Raw genomic sequence first — 25,790 nt, 5'->3', positions numbered from 1 at the left:
CCCAGCCCCCCCGCTCTAACCACCAGTCCCCGCTCCCCTCCCAGAGCCGGGGAGAGAACCCAGGAGTCCTGGCTCCCCGCCCCCACTCCAACCACTAGGCCCCAGTCTCCAATCAGCGCTGTCCAGGACAATGTGTCTCAGCCACTCCTCTGGGGCAGGAGCCAGGTGAGGCTCCCCGCAGCCCCTCCCCAGGGCTCATGGGGCTGCGTTCAGGAATAGGAGGTCCCAGATCTGGGGCAGGCCCTGCCCCACTCCGTGGGTGGTAGGAGCCAGGGTGGGGTCTGGGGAGCTAGGTTAGGAGGTCAGAACGCCTTGTTCCTGCTGCTCTGGGACATCTATTAATATCCGGAGCTGAGGCAGCCCCAGGCTTTGGCTCTGTGGCACCAACCAGGCAAGCAGCAATCCAGCTCTGGCAGCTGGATGGGGCCTACGCCAGGGATCACTCCAACCCCCTGACCCTGTCTCCCTGGTGTAGCTTCAACCTTATCTCCAGTCCTGGCCCCTCCCTCAGCTGCAAATCAGGTGCAGGAACCTGAGGGACTTGGCACAGAATCCAGCGTGCGAGATGTAGAAATCGGGAGGAGTTGGGGCAGAATCCAGCGTGCGAGACGTAGAAATCATGGGGATTCGGTGCAGGGTCCAGCCAGCGTCTGTGATGCCGAAATCGGGAGGATTTGGGGCAGGGTCCAGCACGTGTGATGCTGAAATGGGGGGGGATTTGGGGCAGGGTCCAGCGCGTGTGATGCTGAAATCGGGGGGATTTGGGGCAGGGTCCAGCGTGCGAGACGTAGAAATCCGGAGGATTTGGGGGCAGAATCCAGCGTGCGAGATGTAGAAATCGGGAGGAGTTGGGGTAGAACCCAGCGTGCGAGACGTAGAAATCGGGAGGATTTGGGGGCAGAATTCAGCGCGAGAGACGTAGAAATCAGGAGGATTTGGGGGCAGAATTCAGCGCGAGAGACGTAGAAATCGGGTGGATTTGGGGGCAGAATCCAGCGTGAGAGACGTAGAAATCGGGAGGATTTGGGGGCAGAATCCAGCGTGCGAGATGTAGAAATCGGAAGGATTTGGGGGCAGAATCCAGCGTGCTAGACGTAGAAATCGGGAGGATTTGGGGGCAGAATTCGGCGCGAGAGACGTAGAAATCGGGGGGATTTGGGGGCAGAATTCAGCGCGAGAGACGTAGAAATCAGGAGAATTTGGGGGCAGAATTCAGTGTGAGAGATGTAGAAATCGGGAGGATTTGGGGCAGGATCCAGCGCGAGAGACGTAGAAATCGGGAGGATTTTGGTGCAGGATCCAGTGCGTGTGGTGCTGAAATTGGGGGGATTTGGGGCAGGATCCAGCTCGTGTGGTTCTGAAATCGGGGGGGGGAACACCAAGGGGTACAATGAGCGACTGAAGCTGAAGGACAACGTTCCCACAAGAACAAGTGTCTAGAAACCGGCCCTGGACAAATTCAGGCTGGAGATTAGAAGGTTTCTCACCATCTGCAGGGTGATCTTCTGGGACCATCTCCCACTGGGAATTGCAGGGGGGCAAACAGCTTAATTCGTTGTTACAAGGAGCTGGGCAAATGGATGAGGGCCATTGCGTGGCAGGATTGCTTGGGAGGGTGGGGCTTGAGAGTCCTGGGGTGGAGGGAAACACGTTCCAATTTCGCTCTTACGTTCTGAAGATCTCAGGCTTCAGGGTGCTGGCTGGTCGCCTGCAGGGGTCAGGAAGGAATCCCCCCGACACCTGCCCAGTATATTCTGTTTGTTTTTCTCTCTCTCTTCTGGAGCATCGGGGATGGCCATGCCAGAGATGGGATGCTGGGTGGATGGGTGGCTGGGCCAGGGATCTGAGTTGGCACCAAGAGTTGTTTCTCTCCAGTGTTTGGCTGGCTGGGCCGTTTGGTGTGCGGGGCTTGGTGGCCTGTGAGGTGAGGTACAGGAAGTCAGAGTCCCTCCCTTCTGGCCTTCAACGCTGTGACTTTATATAATCAGGGGGTCTTTGGTGGAGAATTGAGCATGACACACAGAAATCAGGGTGATTTCATGGAGAATTCAGTGGGGATTTGGTGCAGATATCAGCATGGGCGCTGGTAATCAGGGATTCTGTGCAGCATTCAGTGTGCAAAACAGAAATCGGGGGGATTTGGGTGCAGAATTCAGTAAGTGTGACTTAGAGAGCAGGAGAAACTGGTGCAGAATTCAGTATGTTTGAAACAGAAATTGGGTGTGTGATGCAGAATTCAGTGTCGGTGATGGGGAAATCAGGGAATTTGGATGCAGAATTCAGTAAATGTGAAACAGAAATCGGGGAATTTGGATGCAGAATTCAGCAGGTGAGACAAGGCAAGGGGAACGGGTGCAGAATCAAGCAGGTGACACAGAAATCGGGGCAAGCTGATGCAGAATTCAGTGTGTACCACACAAAAGTCAGGGAAATGCCGTGCAGAAATCAGGGGGCCTGGGTGCCAAATTCCGAAGGCGTGCCGTAGAAAGCGGTGGGGAGGTGGAGATTGGTTGCTGAGGCAGCGTTCAGAGCGGGCAAAGCAGAAATCGGTGGATTCTTCAAGCGCTTATCCGGGTGGAGCCCGCCCTGTGCCCATGAGATCAGGCTCTTTTGGCCAGCGGTGCCCGCTGTGCCCTTGCCCAGCTGTAGGCAAAGGGAAGAGCCGACCCAGCCAACCCCTCCGTCCCTTTTCATTGCCTGGAGCAAGGTGGTATTCAGCCCTGCCCGCCTAAGCCAGATGGGCAGGACCCGTGGGGGGAGTTTGCCTTCTTGTCCAGCGTGGGGCACCGATGCCCAGCTGGGCTCACCTTTGCAGGGACATCAGGGCTCCCCCTGCCCTCGCTCTCTTGTGATCTGTGCCAGTTTAGTTAGCCGAGGGGTGAAAGGCTTTGGGCGTGGGACGCATTGCGGGGGGGGCTGAATGAAATGGATGGGTCCGTGCTAGCCAGTCGCTAGACTGCACCCCCCTCCCAGGGCCAGGGAGAGAACCCAGGAGTCCTGGCTCCTAGTCCCCCTGCTCTAATCACTAGACCCCCCTCCCCTCCCAGAGTCAGGGAGAGAACCCAGGAGTCCTGGCTTCCAGCCACAAGAGAGCCCGTGGCCGTGGGTGCTGCCCAGTGTCCCCCTGGGTTACAGTTCCCAGCTCAGCACTGGAACCAGTCAAGGCTCCCTTGGTCCCAGCTGTAGCCAGGTGGGAATGGGGCTATGGCCCCGCCCCCTTTCTCTAGCAGCGGGGAAGGTCGCCCCCTGCTGGCAGGCCCTGGCACTCACCCAGCTCCACTGCGTGAGTGGGAGGCTTGGTTTTTTAACAAGGTCAGTTGTGGGGAAGAGGAGCCAGGACTCCTGGGTTCTCTCCCCAGCTCTGGGAGGGGAGTGGGGGCTGGTGGGTTAGAGCAGGGGGGCTGGGAGCCAGGACTCCTGCGTTCTCGCCCTGGCTCTGGGAGGGGAGTGGGGGCCGGAGGGTTAGAGCAGGGGGGGCTGGGAGCCAGGACTCCTGGGTTCTCTCACGGCTCTGGGAGGGGAGTGGGGGCTGGTGGGTTAGAGCAGGGGGGCTGGGAGCCAGGACTCCTGCGTTCTCGCCCTGGCTCTGGGAGGGGAGTGGGGGCCGGTGGGTTAGAGCAGGGGGGCTGGGAGCCAGGACTCCTGGGTTCTGTTATGAACTGGGCCAAACCTTGTTATGGGTTGAGTTAAAACCTCACTGAGATTGATAGGCATGAGGCCCCTGAAGCCAAACGCATTCCCGTGGGAGGGGGGGTTACGGGAAGGGCACCCCCCCCCCAGCATCTGAGCGGGAGAAGAGGCTTGGGGCCGATTTTGGAAGAGCAGCACGCTGGAAGTGGAGGGCAGGTCCGAGAACGGCCGACGCCAGCCGGCCCTACGTCCAACCGGAATAGTCCCGGGACGCTGAGATTTCACTAGCCGCTTGGGTCAAAGCGGGACCACGCCCCAATCTTGGCCCGGGGAGTGGGGGCTAGTGATTGCGGGGAGGGAGGCGGCTGGACCTGGGTGTTCGGACTCCAGGGTTCTCCCCCTGGTTCTCAGAGGGTAGTGGGATTCGTGGCAGGAGGGGGTGCGGTGAATCTCAGACACTAACCCCCTTATTTCCAGAAATGGAAATAAGGGGGTTGTGTGGACAGAAGAGATGCAGCCACCTCTGGGGCGGGGCGGCTGGTTATCCAGGGACCCCTCGCCCAGTGCTGATGTAACCACATATGTGCCAGGGCGGCTGGTTAGCCAGGGATCCCTCGCCCTGCACCAAGATGCAGCCACCTCTGGGGCGGGGCAGCTGGTTACCCAGGGACCCGTCTCCCAGCGCGGAGATGCAGCCACCTCCGGGGCGTGGCAGCTGGTTAGACAGGGACCAAGCACCAAGATGCACCCACCTCTGGGGCAGGGCAGCCGGTTACCCAGGGACCCCTCGCCCGGCGCTGAGATGCACCCACCTCTGGGGCAGGGCAGCCGGTTACCCAGGGACCCCTCACCTGGCGCTGAGTTGTGGTCACCTCTGGGGCGACTGATTATCCAGGGCTCCCTCCCCAGGACGGATGGCAGCACAGACAGACGGACGGACAGCAGCTTGGGCTTTCTCCACAGGACATTTATTGTACATTTTCACAGCATAAAGTCACTCCCCGTTCCCTCCAAGGGGTGCCTTGCCCCCCGCCTGCTGCTGGGGAGTGCGTGGGGGGCAAGGCCGACCCCCCCCCCCTCCAGCTAGGTCTAGGGGAATCCAGCCAGCTCTGCCCCCCCTCCACCCTCATCCCAGGTGTCTTTAGAATTAGGGGGCACTGGTCCCACCGTGGGGCACGGTGGACCCTGTGCCCCCAAAGCCGAGGGGCAGCAGTGACACCTGCCCCCCGGCCCAGGGAAAACACAGCCTGGGATTTGCCCCCCCCACTCTCTGTTCCCCAGCAGTTCACAATCCACGCAGCCTGGTTGAAGGGACCCCCAGGGCACCCCGCTGCCAAGCCAGCCTCACAGGGGGCAGAGCCAGCCAGGTCCTTAGCGCCCGCGTTCCCTCCAGATGGGGAGCAGAGGACCGCCAGGCTGCACCCTCCAAAGCGGGCCTCGTAGGGGACCCCGCGCCAATGTCCCTCCAAGCTGGGGGGGGGGGGGGGCAATCCGCCTCCCCCCCAGCGAGCACTCGGCACGGAGAGTGCAGAGGGACACAGTCACACGTCATATCTCCTCAGTGGGTGTGTGTGGGGGGGGATCGTTCTGTAGGGGCTGGCGGGGGGAGGGGTCGTGCTATGGGGCTGTCTCGGAGCTGGGAGAGGTTTAGCGCTATGGGGCTAGCAGGGAAGGTTTAATGCTACAGATGACTGCCTCAAAGGGCTGGGGGAGAGGGACAGGGCAAGGTGGGGGTCACTCATCACAGGACACAGGGATACGTTGCAGAGCTGCTCAGGGATCGCCCCCTGCTGGCCACCAGGGAACCCCCCCCCATTAGCGGGTGGGGGAGGGGAATGCCCCATCTGTGCCCACACTCTGGGGGAGGTGGGGTGGGGGGAAGGAGTCGCTGGCTCTGGGCTGTGACTGCTTTTCCCCCTCCCCAAGACCAGATTTATCCAGCCCCCCCCGCTACGGGATCACCGAGCCCCCCTGCCCCAGCCAGGCCTGGGCCCTGCTGCTGGGTGGGGGGGCTCTCTGGGGTCAGACAGACAGTTAATGGGGAGCCAGCCTGCCCCCACTCTCCACCCCCAGAGGAGAGAAGCTGGAACCGCTGGGCCATGGGGGAGGGGTGGATTTAGGGGCTCCCCCCCTTTCCCCATGCAACCCCCACCCTAAGACTCTTAAAGGGCTTGGAGCTGGGGGTGTGACAACACTGCCCCCTCCCACACATGAGGTGTGGGGTAGGAAGAGCAACCCCCAGCCCCCCCCAAAGCCAGACTGCACAGTACAGATCCAGGAATGTTACAAAACCTCACAGGGTCAGGGAAGGGGGTGGATCGGGATGTGGTGGGGAGAAGAGGAAGGTAAAGACACTTATGACACCCCCCCTTTGCATGGTGTGAGATGCAGCCATCTCTGGGGCGGGGCGGCTGGTTATCCAGGGACCCCTCATCCGGCACGGAGATGCGGCCAGCTCTGGGGCAGGGTGATGGTTATACAGGGACCCCTCACCCGGGCGCTGAGATGCGGCCAGCTCTGGGGCAGGGTGATGGTTATACAGGGACCCCTCACCCGGGCGCTGAGATGCGGCCAGCTCTGGGGCAGGGTGATGGTTATCCAGGGACCCCTCATCCGGCACGGAGATGCGGCCAGCTCTGGGGCGGGGTAACGGTTATACAGGGACCCCTCATCCGGCACGGAGATGCGGCCAGCTCTGGGGCGGGGTAACGGTTATACAGGGACCCCTCATCCGGCACTGAGATGCGGCCAGCTCTGGGGCAGGGTGACGGTTATACAGGGACCCCTCATCTGACACTGAGATGCGGCCAGCTCTGGGGCAGGGTGACGGTTATACAGGGACCCCTCACCCGGGCGCTGAGATGCGGCCAGCTCTGGGGCGGGGCGGCTGGTTATCCCGGGACCCCTCGCCCGGCACTGAGATGCAGCCAGCTCTGGGATGGGGCAGCTGTTTATACAGGGACCCCTCCCCGGAGCGCTGAGATGCGGCCATCTCTGGAGTGGGGCAGCTATTTATACAGGGGCCGAGACACAGCCAAGCCGGGGGACCCGGCTCTTGCGTCGGCATCACTCTGAAAGGGCGGGGGGGGGGGGGGGGGCGCTTGAGTTTCTCAGGCTTCTGGGTTCCCCCTATTTTACTTTTTTTTGGGGTGGGGTGGGGGGGATTGGTCCTTAAAATATTTCAATTAAATCAGTAGACACTGAGAACACTGGTGGGGAGCAGGTATTGGGGGTGGGGTCCATGACAGCTGTAAATCTAGTAATAAATCTACAAACAGACAAAATATAGAATATGTATAAATAAGTTAGCCTATATACAGGACGGCCACACGCACCGCAACACACACACACATGCCACGGGGGGGCCCGGGGGAGAAGGGGGGGGAGGCTGGAAGATATGGCTGACATCATGGGGGGGGGGGTCGCAGCCCCTCGCGCCTCTCCCGGCCGCAGCTCCTTTGGGGGGAGGGAGGGGGGGCTTTGGCTTCCGAGGGTCCATTAAGTGCTGAAGTAAACTGGAAAGGAAAGAGAGACGGGAGCAGAGGGGAGTTAGTTTAAGATGCGGCCACCTCTGGGGCGGGGCGGCTGGTGACCCAGGGACCCCTCGCCCGGCGCCGAGATGCGGCCACCTCTGGGGCGGGGCGGCTGGTGACCCAGGGACCCCTCGCCCGGTGCTGAGATGCGGCCACCTCTGGGGCGGGGCGGCTGGTGACCCAGGAACCCCTCGCCCGGTGCTGAGATGCGGCCACCTCTGGGGTGGGGCAGCTGGTTACCCAGGGACCCCTTGCCCAGCGCTGAGATGCAGCCACCTCTGGGGACCCAGGACAGCCTAAGAGCCCTACAGGAAGCACCACAGTTTAGGACAGGAACTGAGGCTTTCTTCACAGCAAAGAGGAAGTCTCCCTGTTTATCTCAAGTGAGTGTTAACCCTGGAACCTAATGGTGGTGGTGGATGTTGCCATGTCTATGGGTGAACTGGATGGGAGAGGGAGCCAGTGGCATTTGGAGATGGGACATTTCTCTTGCTTCATTCAGATGGGTGCCCCAAAAATACAGAAAGGGCTCAGGGGGAAGAATAGCGTGTGGGGGGGACCCAGCAGACTCCAGCAGCTGGAGAAGGGGAAGTCCAGGGAGCGAGGGAAGGAAATTTCAGGCCATCCGGGTCTAACTTGGCTCCTTTGTGCTAAGGCTACTTGCCACCATGTGGACGGGGCCACAGAAAGCCACGCCCCTTCCCAATAACCCTTCTCCTGTTTCACCCCACAGCGTCCAGCTGCAGTTGTGGGCAGGGCCTCACAAGCCACACCCCTTCCCAATAACCCTGTGCCTGTTTCATTGCAGTAGGATGGGTGGCTGGGGGCAGGGCCAAAGAAAGCCGCACCCCCTCGAAGATCTTATTTCTGCACTGTTGGCTGGACCCTGTAGGTGCAGCAGTGGGCGGGGCCTGTGGGGTGAAAAAAAAGCTCCACCCCTTTTATTTCTGCACTAAGGGGAGCGTGGTGGGTCTCTGGGTAGGTGGGGCTAAGGGAAGCCACACCCTTTCCCATCATCCTTCACAGCAGTTTCTTCTCAGTATTGCAGGTGTGATGGTGGGCGGGTCCAAGGAAAGCCACGCCCCTTCCAGCAACCCTTCCCTGCCATCTTGAGGGGTGGCTGTGGGCGGGGCCAGTCTATGGGTGGGGCCAAAGGCAGCCCCACCTCCTTGCTGCCACACCCCCATGAAAGGTGCCTAGCTGCCTCTCCCATATCCCAAGGGGGTGGGGGTCACATGCTGCCCGGTCTCGCCCCCGCCCCCCCACCAGCCCCCACTCACCAATGATAATGATCAGGATGATGGCGCATATCACCCCCAGGATAATCATCATCTGTGGGGAGAGAGGCCGTGAGCGTCAGGGGAAGGTGGGGGGCAGGGGCTTGGGGCCAGGAGGGGAGCCATGGGGGAGGGTAGGGGGTCAGAGGGAGCCAGGAAGGGCAGCTATGGGGCAGAGAGTGGCAGGGATGAGGGTGTCAGGGGGCTGCGGGGGAGACGGGAGATCAGCGGGGCCACGAGGAGGGGTCGGGGCAGCGGGGGGAGATGAGGGGCTGCGTCAGGAGCTACAGGGGGAGATGGGGGGTCAGGAGCAGCGGGGGGAGATGGGGGGCTGCAGGGGGAACGGCGGGCCACAGGGGGAATGGGGGGCCACAGGGGGCCGCGGGGGGGAACGGGGGGCTGTGGGGGGGAACGGGGGGCCGCGGGGAGGGGGGGTTGTGAGGGGGTGTCGGGAGACGGGGGATTGTGGGGGGGAACGGGGTCCGCGGGGGGAAATGGGGGGCCGCAGGGGGAACGGGGGGCGACGGGGGGGCTGCAGGGGGAACGGGGGGGGAGACGGGGGGAATGGGGGGGAACAGGGGGCCGCGGGGGGAACGGGGGGGAGATGGGGGGCCGCGGGGGGAACAGGAGGCTGCAGGGGGGGGTGTCGACAGACAGGGGGGCTGTGGGGAGGAACAGGAGGCCGCGGGGAGGGGGGGCTGTGAGGGGGTGTCGGGAGACGGGGGGTTGTGGGGGGGAACGGGGTCCGCGGGGGGAAATGGGGGGCCGCAGGGGGAACGGGGGGGCGACGGGGGGGCCGCGGGGGGAACGGGGGGGAGATGGGGGGCCGCGGGGGGAACAGGAGGCTGCGGGGGGGGGGTGTCGACAGACAGGGGGGCTGTGGGGAGGAACGGGAGGCCGCGGGGAGGGGGGGCTGTGAGGGGGTGTCGGGAGACGGGGGGTTGTGGGGGGGAACGGGGTCCGCGGGGGGAAACGGGGGGCCGCAGGGGGAACGGGGGGCGACGGGGGTTGCAGGGGGGAGACGGGGGGCCGCGGGGGGGCCGCACCTTGAGGTTCTTCCACCAGTACTTGCGCTTGAGCTTGGCGGCGCTGGTCTCGAACTGGGAGGCGCCGGCCTGCAGGGCGTCGGCCCGGTCGTCCAGCTCCGACAGCTTCTGGTCCCGCTCCAGCACCTTGTCCACGTTCACCCGCATGATGTCAACCACCTGGGGGCGGGGGGGGGGGAGTCAGACACGGGGGGCCCCGCCCGCGGAAGGGACCCAGGCGTCCGGAGGCCGCCCGCCACCCCCCACGCTCACCTCGTCCACCTGGGCCTGGGTCTGCTGCAGCCTCCGGTTGCTGGTGAGGTTGGGGGGCGGTGGGGGGGGGCCACCCCCTTCTCCTCCGGTGGCGGGAGGCGCGGCGGCGGGGGCCGACCTGGGGGGGGGCAGAGGGCAAAGGTCACGGTGACCCCGCGAGGGGGAAACAGCCCCGAACACGGCCAGCCACAGCGGGTGCTGCCCCCGGTCCCGCCCCATAGCACCCCGTTGCCCTTCAATCCTGCCCCATAGCCCCCCTCTGCACTGCCAGCAACCCTCAATCCCGTCCCATAGCCCCCCTCTGCGCTGCCAGTGCCCCTCGATCCCACCCCATAGCCCCTCATTCCAGCCCCATAGCACCCCGTTGCCCTTCAATCCTGCCCCACAGCCCCCCTCTGCGCTGCCAGCGCCCCTCGATCCCACCCCATAGCCCCTCATTCCAGCCCCATAGCACCCCGTTGCCCTTCAATCCTGCCCCATAGTCCCCCTCCGCGCTGCCAGCAACCCTCGATCCCGCCCCATAGCCGCTCAATCCTGCCCCATAGCCCCCCTCTGCGCTGCCAGCGCCCCTCGATCCCCCCACAGCCCCTCCCTCCTGCCCCATAGTGCCCCACTGCCCCTCAATCCCACCCCATAGATGCCCCCCACTCCTGAACTGCCAGTACCCCAAAATCTTGCCCCGTAGCCAGCCTCTCCCCGCAGCCCCCCCAGCTCCTTGGGTGCCCCTCTATCCTGGTTCTTTGGGCGAGGGGCTGTGGGGCATTGCTGGGGCAGCACCGGGGAATGAACCCCTAGAACTGATCCCCACCTGCAGGGGTAGGCTGCGATCAGCTGGGAAACGACCAAGTGCCGGGGAGAGAGCAAACGGGGACTGCACTGGGGAGGGCTCTGGGAGGGGAGTGGGATCCAGTGGTTAGAGCAGGTGGGCTGGGAGCCAGGACTCCTGGGTTCTCTCCCCAGCTCTGGGAGGGGAGTGGGGGCTGGTGGGTTCGAGCAGGGGGGGCTGGGAGCCAGGACTCCAGGGTTCTCGGGAGGGGAGTGGGGGTGAGTGGTCAGAGCGAGGAGGAGGGGACTGGGAGCCAAGATTCAACTTTCATTCAATTTCCAGACGGGACGGGCCCACCAGACCATCCGCAGAGAACTCCCCCCGCCCCGGGGCCGTGTTTCCGGGGAGCCCGGATGGGATTTGCCCCGGCTGCGGCGTGGGTTAGCCCGTGACCGGCCCCTGCTTCCAGCGCGGGCGGCGGGGCCGGGGGGCAGCTTTTCAAAAGGACGCCGGAGCGCGGGGCAGAGACGAGCCCCAGAACCGAGCCGAGGGCCGGAGCAAGCGGGGACGCGGCTCCATCTGGGGAGCGGCCCGGGGAGAAAACCCTGGGGGCGCCGGACAGGATCGGGTCCCGGTGTTTAACCGGGGGGAAAGGGACCCTTGCAACAAGCTGCCCGGGGTGGGGGGAGCGGGGGGCGCGGTCCAGCGTTGGGGGCTCGGATCCAGCCGGGAGGGTGCTTTAGCCAAACCCAAGTTACTGGCCTCCAGCCAGGGGGAGATTCTCTGGCCTGGGTGAGCCAGGAGGTCGGCTCCCAGCTCCCCCTGCCCGGCTCCAACCTCTAGCCCCCACTCCCCTCCCAGAGCCAGGGAGAGAACCCAGGAGTCCTGGCTCCCAGCCCCCCTGCTCTAACCACCAGCCCCCACTCCCCTCCCAGAGCCAGGGAGAGAACCCAGGAGTCCTGGCTCCCAGCCCCCCTGCTCTAACCTCTAGCCCCCACTCCCCTCCCGGAGCTGGGGAGAGAACCCAGGAGTCCTGGCTCCCAGCCCCCCTGCTCTAACCACCAGCCCCCACTCCCCTCCCAGAGCCAGGGAGAGAACCCAGGAGTCCTGGCTCCCAGCCCCCCTGCTCTAACCTCTAGCCCCCACTCCCCTCCCAGAGCCAGGGAGAGAACGCAGGAGTCCTGGCTCCCAGCCCCTCTGCTCTAACCACCAGCCCCCACTCCCCTCCCAGAGCCAGGGAGAGAACCCAGGAGTCCTGGTGCCCAGCCCCCGCACTCCATAGCATGTGCGGAAGGGAAATTCTCTCTGGTTTATACTGTACTAAGGTTTTTTCGTTGTGTTAAACGCCCCAGCTCCAGACACCGTCCTACAGAGATGCGTGTGCAGACCGCCCCCCCCCCCCAGGGCCCTAGAGCATCCCTGGGGGCGTGTGCAGACACCCCCCCCCCCGGGGCCCTAGAGCTTCCGTGGGCAGAGAATCCCCGGCTGTAGGGGGCTGAGGTCACCGGGAGAGGGGTAGGCAGCTGCCCCTCCTAGAGAAGGGGTTTGGGGGCAGTGAGATCGGCCATTCCCCTTCCCCAACACGCACACAGCTCCTGGGGGGGCCCCAAAACAGGCACGGCCGCCCCCCCCCCCTTCCCCAACACGCACACAGCTCCTGGGGGGGCCCCAAAACAGGCACGGCCGCCCCCCCCCCCCGCCATCACACAGCCAAAGACCCACAGCAGCCCTGCTGCTCGTCCACTGCAGGCCAGGGAGGGACCCCGGAGCCAGGACGCCTGGGTTCTCTCCCGGCTCGTGGGGGAAGAAGGGGCTGGTGGGTTTGGGGCTGGGAGCCAGGACTCCTGGGTTCTAACCCCAGCTCTGGGAGGGGAGAGGGGTCTGAGTTGGGGAGGGGTAGGACCACAGTCTTGCCCTGCCCCAATGCCCTATGCCCCTCCAACATACCCAGGGCCCTGCCAGCCCCACATCCCGACCCCCACGCCCCACTACTGCCCTGTCCTCCATCCACTCCCCAACCAGCCCTCCAGCCCCACATCCCCCCCCACACTGCTGCCCTGTCCTCCATTGCTCCCACCCCCCAGCCCCACATCCTACCCCCCCAAACCCTACCACCTGCCCTGTCCTCCCTCCATCCCCCAACCCGCCCCCCAGCCTACCCCACCACACCCCACTGCTGTCCTATCCTCCATCCATGCCCCAACCTGCCCTCCAGCCCCACATCCCACCCCCTCACACCCCACTGCTGCTGTCTTCCATTCACCCCCAACCCGCCCAATAGCCTCACATCCCCCCCCCACTGCTGCCCTGACCTCCATCCCTCCCACCCCCCAGCCCCACATCCCACCCCCCCAAACCCCACCACCTGCCCTGTCCTCCCCCCATCCCCCAACCCGCCCCCATCCTACCCCATCACACACCCCACTGCTGCCCTGTCCTCCCTCCATCCCCCAGCCCAGCTCACTCCATTCTCCGTCTGTTTCTTCGTGACCTTCCCGTCTCCTCTAAAAATAAAAGACGACGCCCCCCCCCCCCCGAAACGATCCCGGCCGGTGGGGGGCTGGGCTACAACTGGCCACAAGGCCTCCGCATTGGAGGCTGGGGGGCGCTGGAGAACTGCCGCCCCCCCACTCCCCCCCAGGAAAGCAAAACATGTGTGGGGGTGGGGTACGGGGGGAGAGTCGGGCTGCCAATGGGCAGCCATGTTCAGCGTCATCCTGCCACCGGAGCTAAAAATACCCGGCAGGAGAAATGGGGGACGCAGCCCCCCCACCCCAGATCCCCATATTGGGCAGGGCTCCGATGCCCCCTGTCTATGGGGGGGCACTGGGGGGTACCCCTGCATGACATGGTGGGGGGGGATTTCAGCTGCCCAGGTCTGCTGGGGCAGGGGGGAAGAGATGGGATGATGCTCCTGCCGCCCATCCCTGGCTCCCGCCCCCCATTCCCCTCTCCCTCTGCCCCCCATCCCCGGCTCCTGCCCCCCATCCTCCTCTCCCTCTGCTCCCCATCCTAGGGTTCTGCCTCCCATTCCCCTCCCCCTCTGCTCCCCATCCCAGGATCCCACCCCCCATCCTCCTCTCCCTCTGCCCCCCATCCACGGCTCCTGCCCCCCATCCTCCTCTCCCTCTGCTCCCCATCCTAGGGTTCTGCCCCCCATCTCTCTCTGCTCCCCATCCAAGGCTACCCTCCCATGCCAGGCTCCCACCCCCCTCCCTCAGTCCCCCCACAAGACTCCCGCCCCCCCCCGACAAGCCTCTGCCCCCAAATCTCCCTCTTCCCCCCCATCCCAGGCTCCCCCCATAGCCCTATGTCCCTCCCCCCCATTCTTCTCTCTCCAGCCTCTTGGCCCCCACCGCCGAGGAGCAATGCAGCCCTCCCCCTGCCCCTTTGCAGGGGTCCCCCAACCCAGCCCCCGGCACCCACTTTCCTTCGTGCATGGCAGGGAACGCAGCCAGGGGCACGCCGGTCCTTTCTGTACAACCGGGCTTTGCTGGCGCGGGTGCCAACGGGTGTGATCGCACCCCCCCACGGGTGGGGCAGGAAGATTGCGGCTAGCTGATGCATTGGGGCGGGGGGGGGGGGGGTTAATGCAAGCAGAGGTGCATTGCAAGATATCGATCTCCTTGCTATCGATCCCCTAGTCCCGTCCCTGCCCTTGCCCGGCTGCACCCAGCCCCGGGGGCCCCTGGCTTTTGGGAATAAGACCCCCAAATGGGGAAACGGGCAAGGAAATCACCCGGGGCGATGCAGCCCGGGCATCATCCCGCACCAGAGCCTATTCTTCTCCTTGCCCTGAGGATGCCTCTACCCTGCCTCACGGAGCCATCCATTGGGAGCGTGGATGAGCCCCCTTCCCTTGACAGGGGAACCCCGGACCTTGCGTGCACCCCGCTTTATGCAGCCTAGGGAGCATTGCACGCTATTTATCTCCTTGCATTGAGCACACCCCAGCCTTGGCTTTACCGAGCTCATCCATTGGGAGGGTGCACAAGCTGCCATCCCCTGCGGGGACGGGGGGGAACCCCGGATCTTGCATGCACCCCGCTTTACGCAGCCTGGCGAGCATTGCACGCTATTTACCGCCTTGCACCCATCCATTGGGAGGGTAGATGAGCCCCCTTTCCCTGCGGGGGCGGCGGAAGGGCCCGGATCTCGCATCCCCCCGGCTTTATGCAGCCCGCGGAGCACTGCACGCCCTTTACCGCCTTGCATTGAGCAGCCCCCTGCCCCCCGTTTTGCTGAGCCCCGGGGTCGGCGGAGCGCCCAGCCCCTGCGGGGGCGCGGGGAGCCCGGCTCTGGCATGCACCCGAGGCGATGCAGCCCGGGGACCATTGCACGCTGCTCCCCTTCTTGCATCGGGGGCTACTCACATGTCGGGGGCGGCGGCGGCGCGGGCCGGGGTCTGCGGCGGGGCGGGCGCTCGGCGAGTGGCGCGGGTCCCTGAGCCGAGCGGGGAAGATGGCGGCCGGGCTGGCGCATCCGGGCACCTGGGCGGGTGAGGGGCGGGGGCCAGGAGGGGGAGCGGCTGGACCCGAGGCCCCTGCAATCAGCGCGGGGCGGGGCCGTGCGAGGGGGCGGGGTCACATGGGGAGGGGCGGGGCAACCCAGGGGCCGATGAAGGGGAAGGGGCAGCAAAGGGGGCAGATAACGCTGGGGGCAGACAAAGAGTGAGAAAGGGTCATGGGGCAACAAGGGGGGGAGACCAGGGAGATGGCAAATAAAGGGAGGGGGCAACAGGGGACCAAGAAAGGGCCTTGTCCGCCCTATTCTACCCCTCCTCCCCCCAGGACAGGTGAGATGCTGGGATGGAGGGCAGAAGGTGCCCGGCCCCCTGGAGCCGTGGGGCTGGGTCAGTCCCATACACACAGGCGAGGCCAGAGGGATCCCCCCACCCCGAGCTGAGGCTGAGTGGAGGAGATGGGGCAAGCGGTGGGTGAGAAGAGGCTCTGCCCCCCAAGTCAGCAGGCAGGGGCATGGGGCACTGTCTGGTGGGCGAGTCCCTGCGAGGGCTGGGGGGCCAGGCAGCCAAGGGCACCGGGGAGAGGGCCCCAGCAATGGCTGTATTTCAGGGCATGTGGGAGAGCGCCCCCTGCTGTGTCCCTGCCCTACAGCACCCACTAGTGCCACCCTGGGGCCAGCCCTGCCGGCCAGGAGAGAGGGCCCCCTGCTGAGCTCGCCACCCCACAGCACCCCACCCAGCCCGGAACCAGAGTCATACGCCCAAACCCCACAGGGGATCCTGGCTCTGTGGGCCCCAAACTGCCCCCCATTGCCCCACACCGTTTTCTCTGCCCAACACAGACAAACACAATAGGACCCCACGGCAAAGTAACTCCAAATTTTATTAAAAGGAGGGCAGGGGGCATGCAGCCTCCCGCGGAGACATTTAAAACAGGCCATGCCGGGGCATCCCCCGGCCCCCTGGCAGGAAAGGAGAGGCAGGCAGGGACCCGCTGCCCCTCTGGGAGTGAGGGGGGCTAGCCCGACAGCTGGGAAGGCAGCCAGCGAAAGGGCCAACTGGGGAGGGGGTCCTGGAGCCAGATCCCCCCAGCTGGGAAACCTGCCAGGGACTGGCAGCCGCACCTTTATCTACAGGCCCGAGCGGGCGTGTCAGCCCGTGCCCCCTGCCCGGGACCGGCCGAGGGGGGGCAGCACCGAGGGAGGCCAGGCGGAGGAGGCGGGGACTGGCCCCATTACCCGCCCCGGCCGAGGGATGAAAGAGGCCGCGGGGCAGGGCTAGTTGGCAGGGGCGGGGTTGAAGACGGGCGGCAGCACCCGGCGGGAGTGGGCCTTCACCCAGGGGTGCTCCAGCACGGCCTGCAGCGGCAGCCGCTCGGCGGGGTTATGGCGCAGCAGCTTGGAGATCAGGTCCCGGGAGCCTTCCGACATGAACGGTGGGAACTGCAGATCCACCTGCCGGGGGCACGCAGAGTCAGAGAGCCCAGACGCCGGGGGTCGAGCCCCGACTTGGGGAGTGGGTCTCGGGGTTAGAGCAGGAGGGGCTGGCAGCCAGGACTCCTGGGTTCTCTTCTCTGCTGTGGGAACTAGGGGAGGACGCTCCTTTGCGCCCGTCTTCCCACTTGGAGCTAGGGTAACGCCTTCAGCCTGGAGCTCAGGACTGAGGGGCAAGAGCACAGATCATCCCAGACTTGGGGGACGCCTCATAGGGATGCCAAAGGGCTAGTGGCCCCCTGGCGGCCAAAGCCCACAGCAGCAGCCTTAGGGTGATGGGGGATTGCCTGTGCGGCCCCCCACAATGTGCCACGAGTTATTCTGCCACATCTCTCTGGGGCAGGGCGGCTGGTTACTCAGGGACCCCTCGCCCGGCGCCAAGATGCGGCCAGCTCTGGGGCAGGGCGGCTGGTTACTCAGGGACCCCTCGCCCAGCGCCGAGCTGCGGCCAGCTCTGGGGCGGCGCGGCCCCTCCTCACCTTGGTGATGCGGCGATATGTCTCTGTGTGGGTGGAGCTCTCGAAGGGCGGCTGCCCCACCAGGAGCTCATAGCACAAGACCCCGATGCACCACAGATCCACCTTCTCGTCGTGCGTCTTGCCCTCGATCATCTCGGGGGGCAAGTAATCCAGCGTGCCGCACATGGTCCTCCGCCTGCGGGGGAGCGGTGCGGGGTGAGCGCCACGCTGAGGATGGGGCAGGGACCCTTCCCCCCGCCCCTGGCCGGCTCTCACCTGAGCGAGGGCGCGTGCACGGACCAGCCGAAGTCGGCGATCTTGAGCTCGCCCTTGAGGCCCATGAGGAGGTTCTCCGGCTTGATGTCGCGGTGGATCACCTTCTTGGCGTGGCAGTAAATGAGTGCGTCAGCGAGCTCCTCCATGAGCTGTGGGGCAGAGCGCGGGCTGTCAGGGGGCGGGGCTGGGCCAGCCGAAACCCCCCATTTCCCCTCTGAAATCCAAGCTTTTAAAAAACGCTGGGGGTGGGGGGATGGAAGGCCTTTGAAACAAGGAAAATACCCACTTGTTTCCACCAGCCCCCTTCTTACTGCCCCTGAAAAATGGGGGCGCACAGGTTAAAAATAAACGTTGGGGGAAAACGTCACTTAGTTCCTCTGCCTGTACCGGAAAATACTCAATGATATTCTACTCCCCACAGCACAGCGCCCCCTAGCACAGCCCTGGGGCCAGCCCTGCCTGCCAGGGGAGAGCGCCCCCTGCTCAGCCCCCCGCCCCGCTCCCTGCCCCACAGCATCCCCTAGTGCCACGCTGGGGCCAGTCTGCTGATTGGGAAACTGAGGCAATAGAGAGGGGAAGTGACTTGCAGAAGGGCAGGAGCGGAGCTGTCACTGGTCCCCACTCCCCCCTGAACCAGGAAAAGAACCCAGGAGTCCTGGCTCCCAGAACCCCCTGTTCTATCCACTAGCCCCCACTTCCCTCCCAGAGCTGGGGAGAGAACCCGGGAGTCTTGGCTCCCAGCCCCCCGGCTCTGACCCACCAGCCCCCACTCCCCTCCCAGAGCCGGGGAGAGAACCCGGGAGTCTTGGCTCCCAGCCCCCCGGCTCTGACCCACCAGCCCCCACTCCCTTCCCAGAGCCAGGGAGAGAACCCAGAACTCCTGGCTCCCAGCCCCCTTGCTCTAACCATTAGACCGCACACCGCTCTCAGAACCTGGCAGAGAACCCAGGCATCCTGACTCCCAGCCAGTGATCTACCCACTAGACCACGCTGCCCTCACAGCCAAGGTGGAGATGGCACATGCCAGGCCTGTATCTAACAGGGGGCTGCAGCCCATGTGCTCTGAGCTGGGAATGGCGCCCCCATCTGCCCTGGCCTGGGGGGCACTGCGCCTGCCGGACCCCCGCCCGCTCACCGTGGCGGTCTTCTGCTCGTTGAACTGCCGGCATTTCTGCAGCTCCTTGTAGAGCTCGCCGCGGGGCGCGTACTCCAGGATCAGGTAGACCCGCTTCTTGTCATGGAAGTAATTATAGAGGCGCAGGATGTTGGGGTGTCTGCGGGCCAAAGGCGGGGGGGCAGTCAGAGCCGGGCCTGAGCATGCAGAGAGTGCCCCCCACCCCGCAGCACAGTGACCCCTAGGGAGCCCCCCGCCCCGCTCCCCGCAGCACAGCAGCCCCGGCACCACCCCGGGGTCAGCCCCCCCTCCCAGGGGCTAGCACCCCCCACCCCTTTGGATCCTGCAGCATCCCAGCCACGAGGCTGCTCTGGGAGGGCTGGAGTCAGATCACCTAGGGCCAGGGCAGCTGGGGTGGGGGGTCTCCCCTCCCAATGGGGGCGCCAGCCCTCGTCTCTGCCCCAGATCCCCCCGCCGGAGACCCCCACATGCACAGCCTGGGACATCGGTTACTGGGGGGGGGTGTCATGGGGGTGCCCCAGTGCAGGACGGCCCCCCCAGATGGGTCCAATCCACAGCTTCAGGGCTGCGCCCGGGCCACCCCCACTCCTCTCTGCTTCCCGATCTCCGGGGTCCCTTATCTCCACGCCAGGCTTCAGGGGCCCCCCACCAATCCCTTCCCAGGGTCGAGCCCCCAGCCAGGACCCTGCCCCACACGGGCTGCGGGGGGGCAGGGCTCCGTGCCCAGCCACTTCGCGTCCCCCCCGCCCGCGCCCGTCCCCACCCACTGGAGATGGGACTGGATCTCGATCTCCCGCCGCAGCTGGTGTTCCACGCCCTCCTTCTCCATCTGCGACTTGAAGAGCACCTTGAGCGCCACGATGAACCGGGACGCCCGCTCCCGGGCCAGGTACACGTTCCCGAACTTCCCCTTGCCCAGCGGGCGCCCGATCTCAAAGTCATTGATGGTAAAGACTCGCCTGGGGGCGGACGGGGTTAGAGTCGGGGGGTGCAGAACAAGGGGTGCCAAGGGACAGCAGGGGATTTGCACGCCCTCAGATCCCCCTACCCCCCCAGGGCCCCCGCTCCCGCGCAGCCCTCCCCCGGGACCTGGCTGCCCCACATCCCCCCCTCCCCCTCCCAGCTTCCCAGGCAGCCCTTTCCCCTCAGGGCCTGGCCGCCCCAGATCCCCCCTCCCATCCACAGGGCCTGGCCACCCCAGATTCCCCGCTCCTCCTGGGCAGCCCTCCCTGCAAAGGGCCCAGCCACCCCAGATCCCTCCACCGGATACCAGTCGCCCCACATACCCCTCCCATCTGGGCAGCCCTGCCCCCGGGGCCCAGCCACCCCAGATCCCCCCTCCCCCACCAGAGCCTGGCCGCCCCAGAAACCTGCCCCCCAACCCGGGGCCGGCTGCCCCAGAAACTCCCCTCCCCCCGGCAGCCCTTCCCCAGGGCCCGGCTGCCCTAGATCTCCCCTCCCCCTGGTAGCCACCCTCCCAGCAGTGCTCCCCCAGGGCCCCGCCACCCCAAATCCCCTCCCCTGGCCCCAGATCTCCCTAGCCCAGACAGCAGATCTCCAGGGAACCACCTGGATCAGGGTGAGGGGGATGTCGGCCAGGACGGGCAGCCCCAAAGCGAGGGCTCTCCCCTCCACAGGAGCCAGATCTCAGTGCCCTCTAAGGGAAAGTGCCACCTCGGCCCCCCACCCCAGCCCCCGCAGAGGGACTCACTGTGGGGTGGGCTGAGCCGCCTGGGGACCGGAGCTGGGTTCAGCGGGCACCCTGCCCGGGACAGCTGCGGAGAGGGAGAGAGAGTCACATCCTAGCATTCCCCGTTGCACCGTGCCCACCCTCCCCAAAGACAGGTCCCGGCGGGCCGCCCACAGCTCCCGGCTGAGCTAGACGACGTCCCGTCAGAGTGCGGGCAATGCCCCATCCACCATCTCTGGCCTGGGCGAGCCAGGTCGGGCTGGCTGATCGAATGGGCCCTACTGGATGGTCGGAAATCCCCACTCCGTGTTTCTCCCCCATTCTTAGCTCCTAGACCCATAGATATAGGCCAAAAAGGACCCCGAGATCACCTGCTCTGCCTTCCTGTCTAACGCAGGCCTCAAACTGCCCTGAATTAACGCCTGGCCGAGCCTGAGCAGATCTGTTGGGGGGGGGGGGGGGGGAGCACAGATCCTCCCTCCCCCCCTGCCCCTGAGTGTACCCCCAGCCCCCAACCTGCCCCTCCTTACCTGGCTTCTGGATGCTGGAGGACTTCAGGATAATCTTATTGGTGCTGGCCATGGCTCTCTGTGCCAGCAGCGACTCGGAGGGGGTGCCACTGGGCATGTAGGGATCCTTCCGGGGGACTCGCTGGGGGCCTGGCCCGTTCAGCACCCCATACTGTGCGGGGGGTTGGGGGGAGAGAGAAACCGAGGGTTACAGGCAGGCACTGGAGGCCGGAAGGGGTTTCTCCAGGACCCGGCCTCAAAAGAAATCCTAGAACAGATCTGTTAGAAAACCAGCCCATCTCGAGGGGAAAATTGTCAGTGATGGAGAATCCCCATTGTCAAATATCGGTTCCCCGTGTAGATATTTAGAGACTTCACCCCTTCACCTTCTGTTTGGTAAGTGAAACAGACCAAGCTCCTGGCGTCTCTCACCCCAAGGCCGGTTTTCTCCCCCTTTAATCGTTCTCGGGGCTCTTCTCTGACTGCTCTCCAATTTATCAGCATCCACCCCAAGTGGACTCAGGATCCCAGCAGTGGCTGCACCAGGGCCAAAACCAGAGATAAAGTCACCTCTGCGCTCCTACTCGAGATTCCCCTGTTTGTACACACCAGGGTTGTGCTGGGAGCTCATGTTCAGCTGATTATCCACACCCTCCTCCCGCAAATCTTTTTCCCCCAGCTTGTAAGTGTGGCCCACATCCGATGTTCCTAGACGTCTCCATTTACACTTAGCCACGTTAAACACACATCGGTCGCTTGCACCCAATTTACTCGATCGCTCGGAATCAGGGCCCTGTCGTCTTCCTTATTTATCACTAGTCTGTGGCAGCTGGCCACCGCTCCTGTACCTTAGCTAGGTACTGCAGGCGCTGAGTGGGGGCTTTCACTTTGGCTCAGCACCTGGCATGGGGGGGCACCTCATCTTGGACAGGGGAGTCCGCATGGTGCCCTGATCTCGGGGGGAGAAAGGGTTCCTGGTGGCACCCGGGTGGTGGGCCTCGATCTCGGGCGGGGGGAAGAGGGTTTTGTGCAGTGCTTGGCACAACAGAATCCCTCTCACCATAGGCCCGCAAGATCAGCTCACCTTGGCCAGGCTGATGCTGGTACCAGGGGTCACATTCTCCTTGTAGGCCATTCTGTGGGGAGAAGCAGACACAGCATCAAAGCACCAGCCCGTGGTCGCCCAGAATCCCCACCTGAGACTGCCTGCCCGCGGAGACCCTGATCGCCAGAGGGCCCTGGATCGGGAGGGGGGAAATCCCCGTGAGACACGAGGATCCCCGCTTTACAGAAGAGATCAGAGCGATTCAGGGTCACACGGGGAGTCGGGAGTCAAGTGCCAGCCCAGTGCCCTAACCACTAGCCCAGCCTTCCCCTGCTAAACTGACCGAACTCCTGGCGTCTCTCACTTCCAGGCCGGTTACTAGTCCTTGAATCATTCTTATGGCTCTTTTCTGACCCCTCTCCAATTAACCCATGTCCCTCTGGAGATTAGCTGTACTAAAGCACGTATTTCGCGTGCACCCAGGTCACCAAGCGATCCAGAGTGCCCTGTATCAGTGACCCGACCTGTTTGTTATTCACCATGCCCCCAACTGTCAGGTCATCTCCAGGCTGTAGCAGAGACAATTTGCTGTTTTCTTCCAGGCCACTGAGGAAGATGTTAAATAGCCCCGATCCCAGTGGGACCCCACTGGAAACAGACCGGCTGTTTGAATCAGCCACATCAGCACACCCCAGGGGACCTGCCGCACAGAGACAATTGCTCCCGCGGGACCGATTTGGGGAGGGAATGATTAACCCTCCTTTATGACAAAGGCTGGAAAATTGATTTCCTCCCCCAAAATAAGCTAATTCAGCTTCCCCTGCCCCCACCCCTACGGCCTGGCGTTTGCCAGAGGTCTCTGTGGAGGACCAGAGACACGGACTGGGGATCACCCAACTCTGAAGGGAAACTAACTCAGAAGTCTTTCCTCCCAGCTGTTTGACAGGTGTTGGAGTGACACAGCTCTGCTGGAGACGCAATGTTCCAGCTCCCCCAGTGCTCGGCCTTCTGGGAGCCGAGTGCTCCCCGTGCCTTGATTTCTCTTACCGGCCCTGCCAGCTAGGGGCCTGTTCTCCCATTTTAGAGGGAGAACAGAGGCACTGAGGCAGCAATGTGTTGTGTCACATAGAGCCTGGTGTGTTCACAGCACAGCTCCCCGCGACTCCAGCTGCAAGCACGCGGCCGGCTGCTCACTTTGGGCACCCAGAAAGGGAGGAAGACCATCTGGAAAGCATTTGGTGTAAGTGGCCAACGTCTCCCGGGGAACTCTGCGACACAGACAAGGGCAGAATCCCGCTCCTCAGGAACAGCAAAAGCCACGTCCCTGACACCACGGCTGTGATCCCCGCCAGATTTCAAGTCCCTGCTCCAAAGCTGGGGGGGGTGCACGCTGGAGCGCCTCAAAGAAAGTCCTAAGAATTTCACACGGGGACAATGCCATATTTTGTTCCTATCTTCGTTCTCAGAAATGGCTGAGCTATTTTGGCTGAAATGGTCTCCCAAAAGTCAGCCTGAGGCAAAGACCTGGACTGGACCATTTAATGCAAACAGTTAAAAGTTTGCCAAAGTTATAAGTAGGCCTGGCAGAAGTTTTTGTTTGTTTTAATTTCAATGGATAATATCAATATTTATTTTGAAGCACTTCCCCCCAGTGTTTGCATATTTAAATCCCAACTGTGCAAAAATGATGGTTTCAAGCATTTTGCCCCCAAATGTTTTTCATTTTAAATTTTCCACAGTCACAGGAAATTGGCGGGCATCAATTATTTAACGACCAGACAGATTGGAAAAGTGAAAGCTTTGCGATCGTTAAACCACAGAATGTCTATATCACGTGCCAAAATACAAAGCAAAGACCCTTAAATCAAACTAATAAGCTCTCAAGCAGCATTCTTCTTACTTTGCCCATCAGTTTCGATTGTTAGGCATGGAAGTATTTTTCCTCAGTTTATTGCGGGCGGTGAAATCAACATTCACCCATAAAAATCTAACCTGTCCAAGCCTAGTTACAAGCAAACCGAAACAGGGCGCCTCTAATAAGCGTCTGGGTTCAATTCACTCCTTCGCTTATAGTGAAAACCATCTTGCCTGCATAACCAACGCCAACAGTCGTTTGGCAGCTTTCCTCACAGAACTGCAAAGGTTTTCATTTTGCACAGTATATTATTTTGGGTCTTGTTAAAACCTCGACCGGTTCCCCCCACCCAGATAGCAATGGGGTTTTTACAGGGTGAGGATAACAGAACTCAGCCCAGGTCAAGCAGAGCCAGGGGGGAGAGAGAGAGAGAGGGTGGTGGGGTTTTTCTCTTAAAACCGTTCAGATTTTCCAAAAAAATGTGCATCAGTGACTCTACCAGAAAGGAGAAGATCTCTCTGGCTGATGAGAATCATTGAAATAGATTGATGAAACAGCTGGAAACCCTTGGGAAGGCTTAACTCAATGGCACCCAGCAATACCCTGCAGCGGAACAAGCCCCCACTCTTCCCCAAAGCCTGCTCTAATCTGGAGGTGGGGTGGCGGGGAAGGAAAGACAGGGCCCTGGCCTGGGGGGAAGCATGACTGTTCTTAATGTTTCCTCTGAATAGTGTGGGGGTGCCTCAGTTTCCCCTAGATAGGTCTTACGTATTTAGGGGGTGGGATAAGGGCATATGATTGTTGCAGAGCCCTAGAGGGCAGGTGTGTGCAGGGGTCTGGACATAGAGAATGGCCGACACCCTGCTTCCTGGCAACTGATGGCCTAGTCCCTTCCCCCCTGCAAGGTGAGAGCTAAAGGGCTGGAGAACACAGGAATCCGGTGACCTCCTGGCCCGGGAAAGGAACAAAGACCAGAGGAGGGGGGGCTGGAGGGGGAGTCAGTTTGGGGTTGGCTGGAGACATGGAGAGAAGGGCAGACGTGGTTGTCTGGCTCACTGCCTCCCAAAATGGACCCAGCTGAGGGGTCCTGTTCTCTGCACCTATAAACTCTGTTTTAGACCATGTTCCTGTCATCTAATAAACCTCTGTTTTACTGGCTGGCTGAGAGTCACGTCTGACTGCGGAGTTGGGGGGCAGGACCCTCTGGCTTCCCCAGGAACCCCGCCTGGGCGGCCTCGCTGTGGGAAGCGCACGGATGGGGCAGAGGAGGCTGAATGCTCCGAGGTCAGACCCAGGAAGGTGGAAGCTGTGCAAGCTGTGTGTCCTGCAGACAGGCTGCTCCCAGAAAGGAGACTTCCCCAGAGTCCTGCCTGGCTTCGTAGGGAGCAGTTCCAGAGCATCGCCCGGGGACTTCATGACAACTGGTGGCAGGGGTGGGAGGTACTGCACCCCGTGGACGGCGCTTCCTGCAGTAAGTGACTGGGGAGCAATAAAATGAAGGGGGACTGACGAGGACCAGGCGTGCTGAAGGCTCAGAGAGGAGCGGTTTCGGGGGGCGGTTAACCCCTGGGAGTGTGTGACCAGCGAGAAGGACTGTGCAGTAATGGGGTCCCCCTGAGGACTGCGGTGAGCAGTCTCGGGGGCGGAGGAACCTGTGGCTTGTCCCTGGGAGAGAGAAGGACTTTTGCAGTAAGAGGGTTCCCCTGGGGATTGCAGCGAGCAGTCCAAGGGGCGGAGGAGTCTGCAGCTCGACACTGGCAAAGAGGTGGTGACCTTGAGAAGGGCTGGCTCACTAGGGGTTCTCCCTGGAAACCGTGGGGAGCTGAGAGCACTCAGACCTGTGAGTCCACAGCAACCTGGGAACAACGGAGTGATGGCCTGTCACCATCTCCTTAAGAAGGACATTGCAAAGGACAAACAGAGGGTTACACATTGGAAAGTTCACCAAGGCACAATTAATCGTGCAGCTGGAGGAGGATGATCACTCTAAGAAGCAGATTCCTGATCCCAAATGAGGCTATAGCAGGATCTGGGAGCAGCTGCAGTGGTAGCCAGGCATCCCTAAGACTCCTGTCCCCGACCAGACGGGGGTCTTCATGATCGGGTTCCCCATCGGGGGATCGGAGATGGACGGGATTGGAGCTGAGTCTGAAAGAGCAAGTTTCCTGGGGTCAAGCCCCTCCCTAGTGAGAACGGAAGGTGATGGTCAATGGGGAGACATTCCTGGGGTGGCGAGATCCTGGGACAGAGAGATGTTCCTCGCCCCCCTGCACACCGGAGAGGGGGGCTCAGGGGGCTCATGCAGGCTCTGATACAGCGAGGAAAGCAGCGAGCTCGCTGCCTACCCCCACTGGGACAGCAAG

At 63.1% G+C, this 25,790-nt stretch overlaps 2 protein-coding genes across 11 annotated transcripts in view; both read right to left on the bottom strand.

Moving 5' to 3' along the window:
* Positions 1-4,576: 4,576 nt before the first annotated feature.
* VAMP2 (vesicle associated membrane protein 2) lies at positions 4,577-14,980 on the bottom strand. Of its 3 annotated transcripts, none has more exons than XM_048833965.2 (5): positions 14,878-14,980; positions 9,739-9,856; positions 9,487-9,645; positions 8,444-8,495; positions 4,577-7,145 (listed from the first exon to the last, which is right to left on the bottom strand). In XM_048833965.2, coding segments are annotated over exons 1-5 (348 nt in total). In that variant the 5' UTR covers positions 14,880-14,980; the 3' UTR covers positions 4,577-7,128. The 3 variants fall into 3 exon arrangements, with proteins under 3 accessions (XP_048689922.2, XP_048689920.2, XP_048689921.2); XM_048833963.2 differs by lacking the exon at positions 14,878-14,980 and adding an exon at positions 13,931-13,959; XM_048833964.2 differs by lacking the exon at positions 14,878-14,980 and adding an exon at positions 12,969-12,988.
* Positions 14,981-15,830: 850 nt separating this feature from the next.
* The window catches only part of LOC125628640 (transmembrane protein 107), a 36,724-nt gene continuing 26,764 nt past the window's right edge, over positions 15,831-25,790 (bottom strand). For all 8 annotated transcript variants that reach the window (XM_075123807.1, XM_048833862.2, XM_075123808.1 and 5 more), the window contains 8 exons: positions 21,612-21,663; positions 20,549-20,699; positions 20,040-20,103; positions 19,096-19,287; positions 18,329-18,467; positions 17,194-17,342; positions 16,939-17,113; positions 15,831-16,420 (listed from right to left, as the gene is read on the bottom strand). In XM_075123807.1, the coding sequence (XP_074979908.1) occupies positions 16,244-16,420; positions 16,939-17,113; positions 17,194-17,342; positions 18,329-18,467; positions 19,096-19,287; positions 20,040-20,103; positions 20,549-20,699; positions 21,612-21,663 (1,099 nt within the window). In that variant the 3' untranslated portion in view covers positions 15,831-16,243. The remainder of the gene's footprint in view (positions 16,421-16,938; positions 17,114-17,193; positions 17,343-18,328; positions 18,468-19,095; positions 19,288-20,039; positions 20,104-20,548; positions 20,700-21,611; positions 21,664-25,790) is intronic.

The sequence above is a fragment of the Caretta caretta genome, chromosome 28 (assembly GCF_965140235.1).
Source record: "Caretta caretta isolate rCarCar2 chromosome 28, rCarCar1.hap1, whole genome shotgun sequence".
In the NCBI taxonomy this organism is placed as follows: Eukaryota; Metazoa; Chordata; order Testudines; family Cheloniidae; genus Caretta; species Caretta caretta.
Note: the sequence above shows the minus strand (reverse complement) of the source record. Positions and strands in the feature narration are given on the sequence as shown.

Coding starts and splice junctions, on each gene's coding strand:
- VAMP2 (XM_048833963.2), bottom strand. Junction 9,646..9,738: donor CCCAGGCCCAGGTGGACGAG/GTGAGCGTGGGG, acceptor CCCCGCCCCCAG/GTGGTTGACATCATGCGGGT. Junction 8,496..9,486: donor ACTGGTGGAAGAACCTCAAG/GTGCGGCCCCCC, acceptor CTCTCCCCACAG/ATGATGATTATCCTGGGGGT.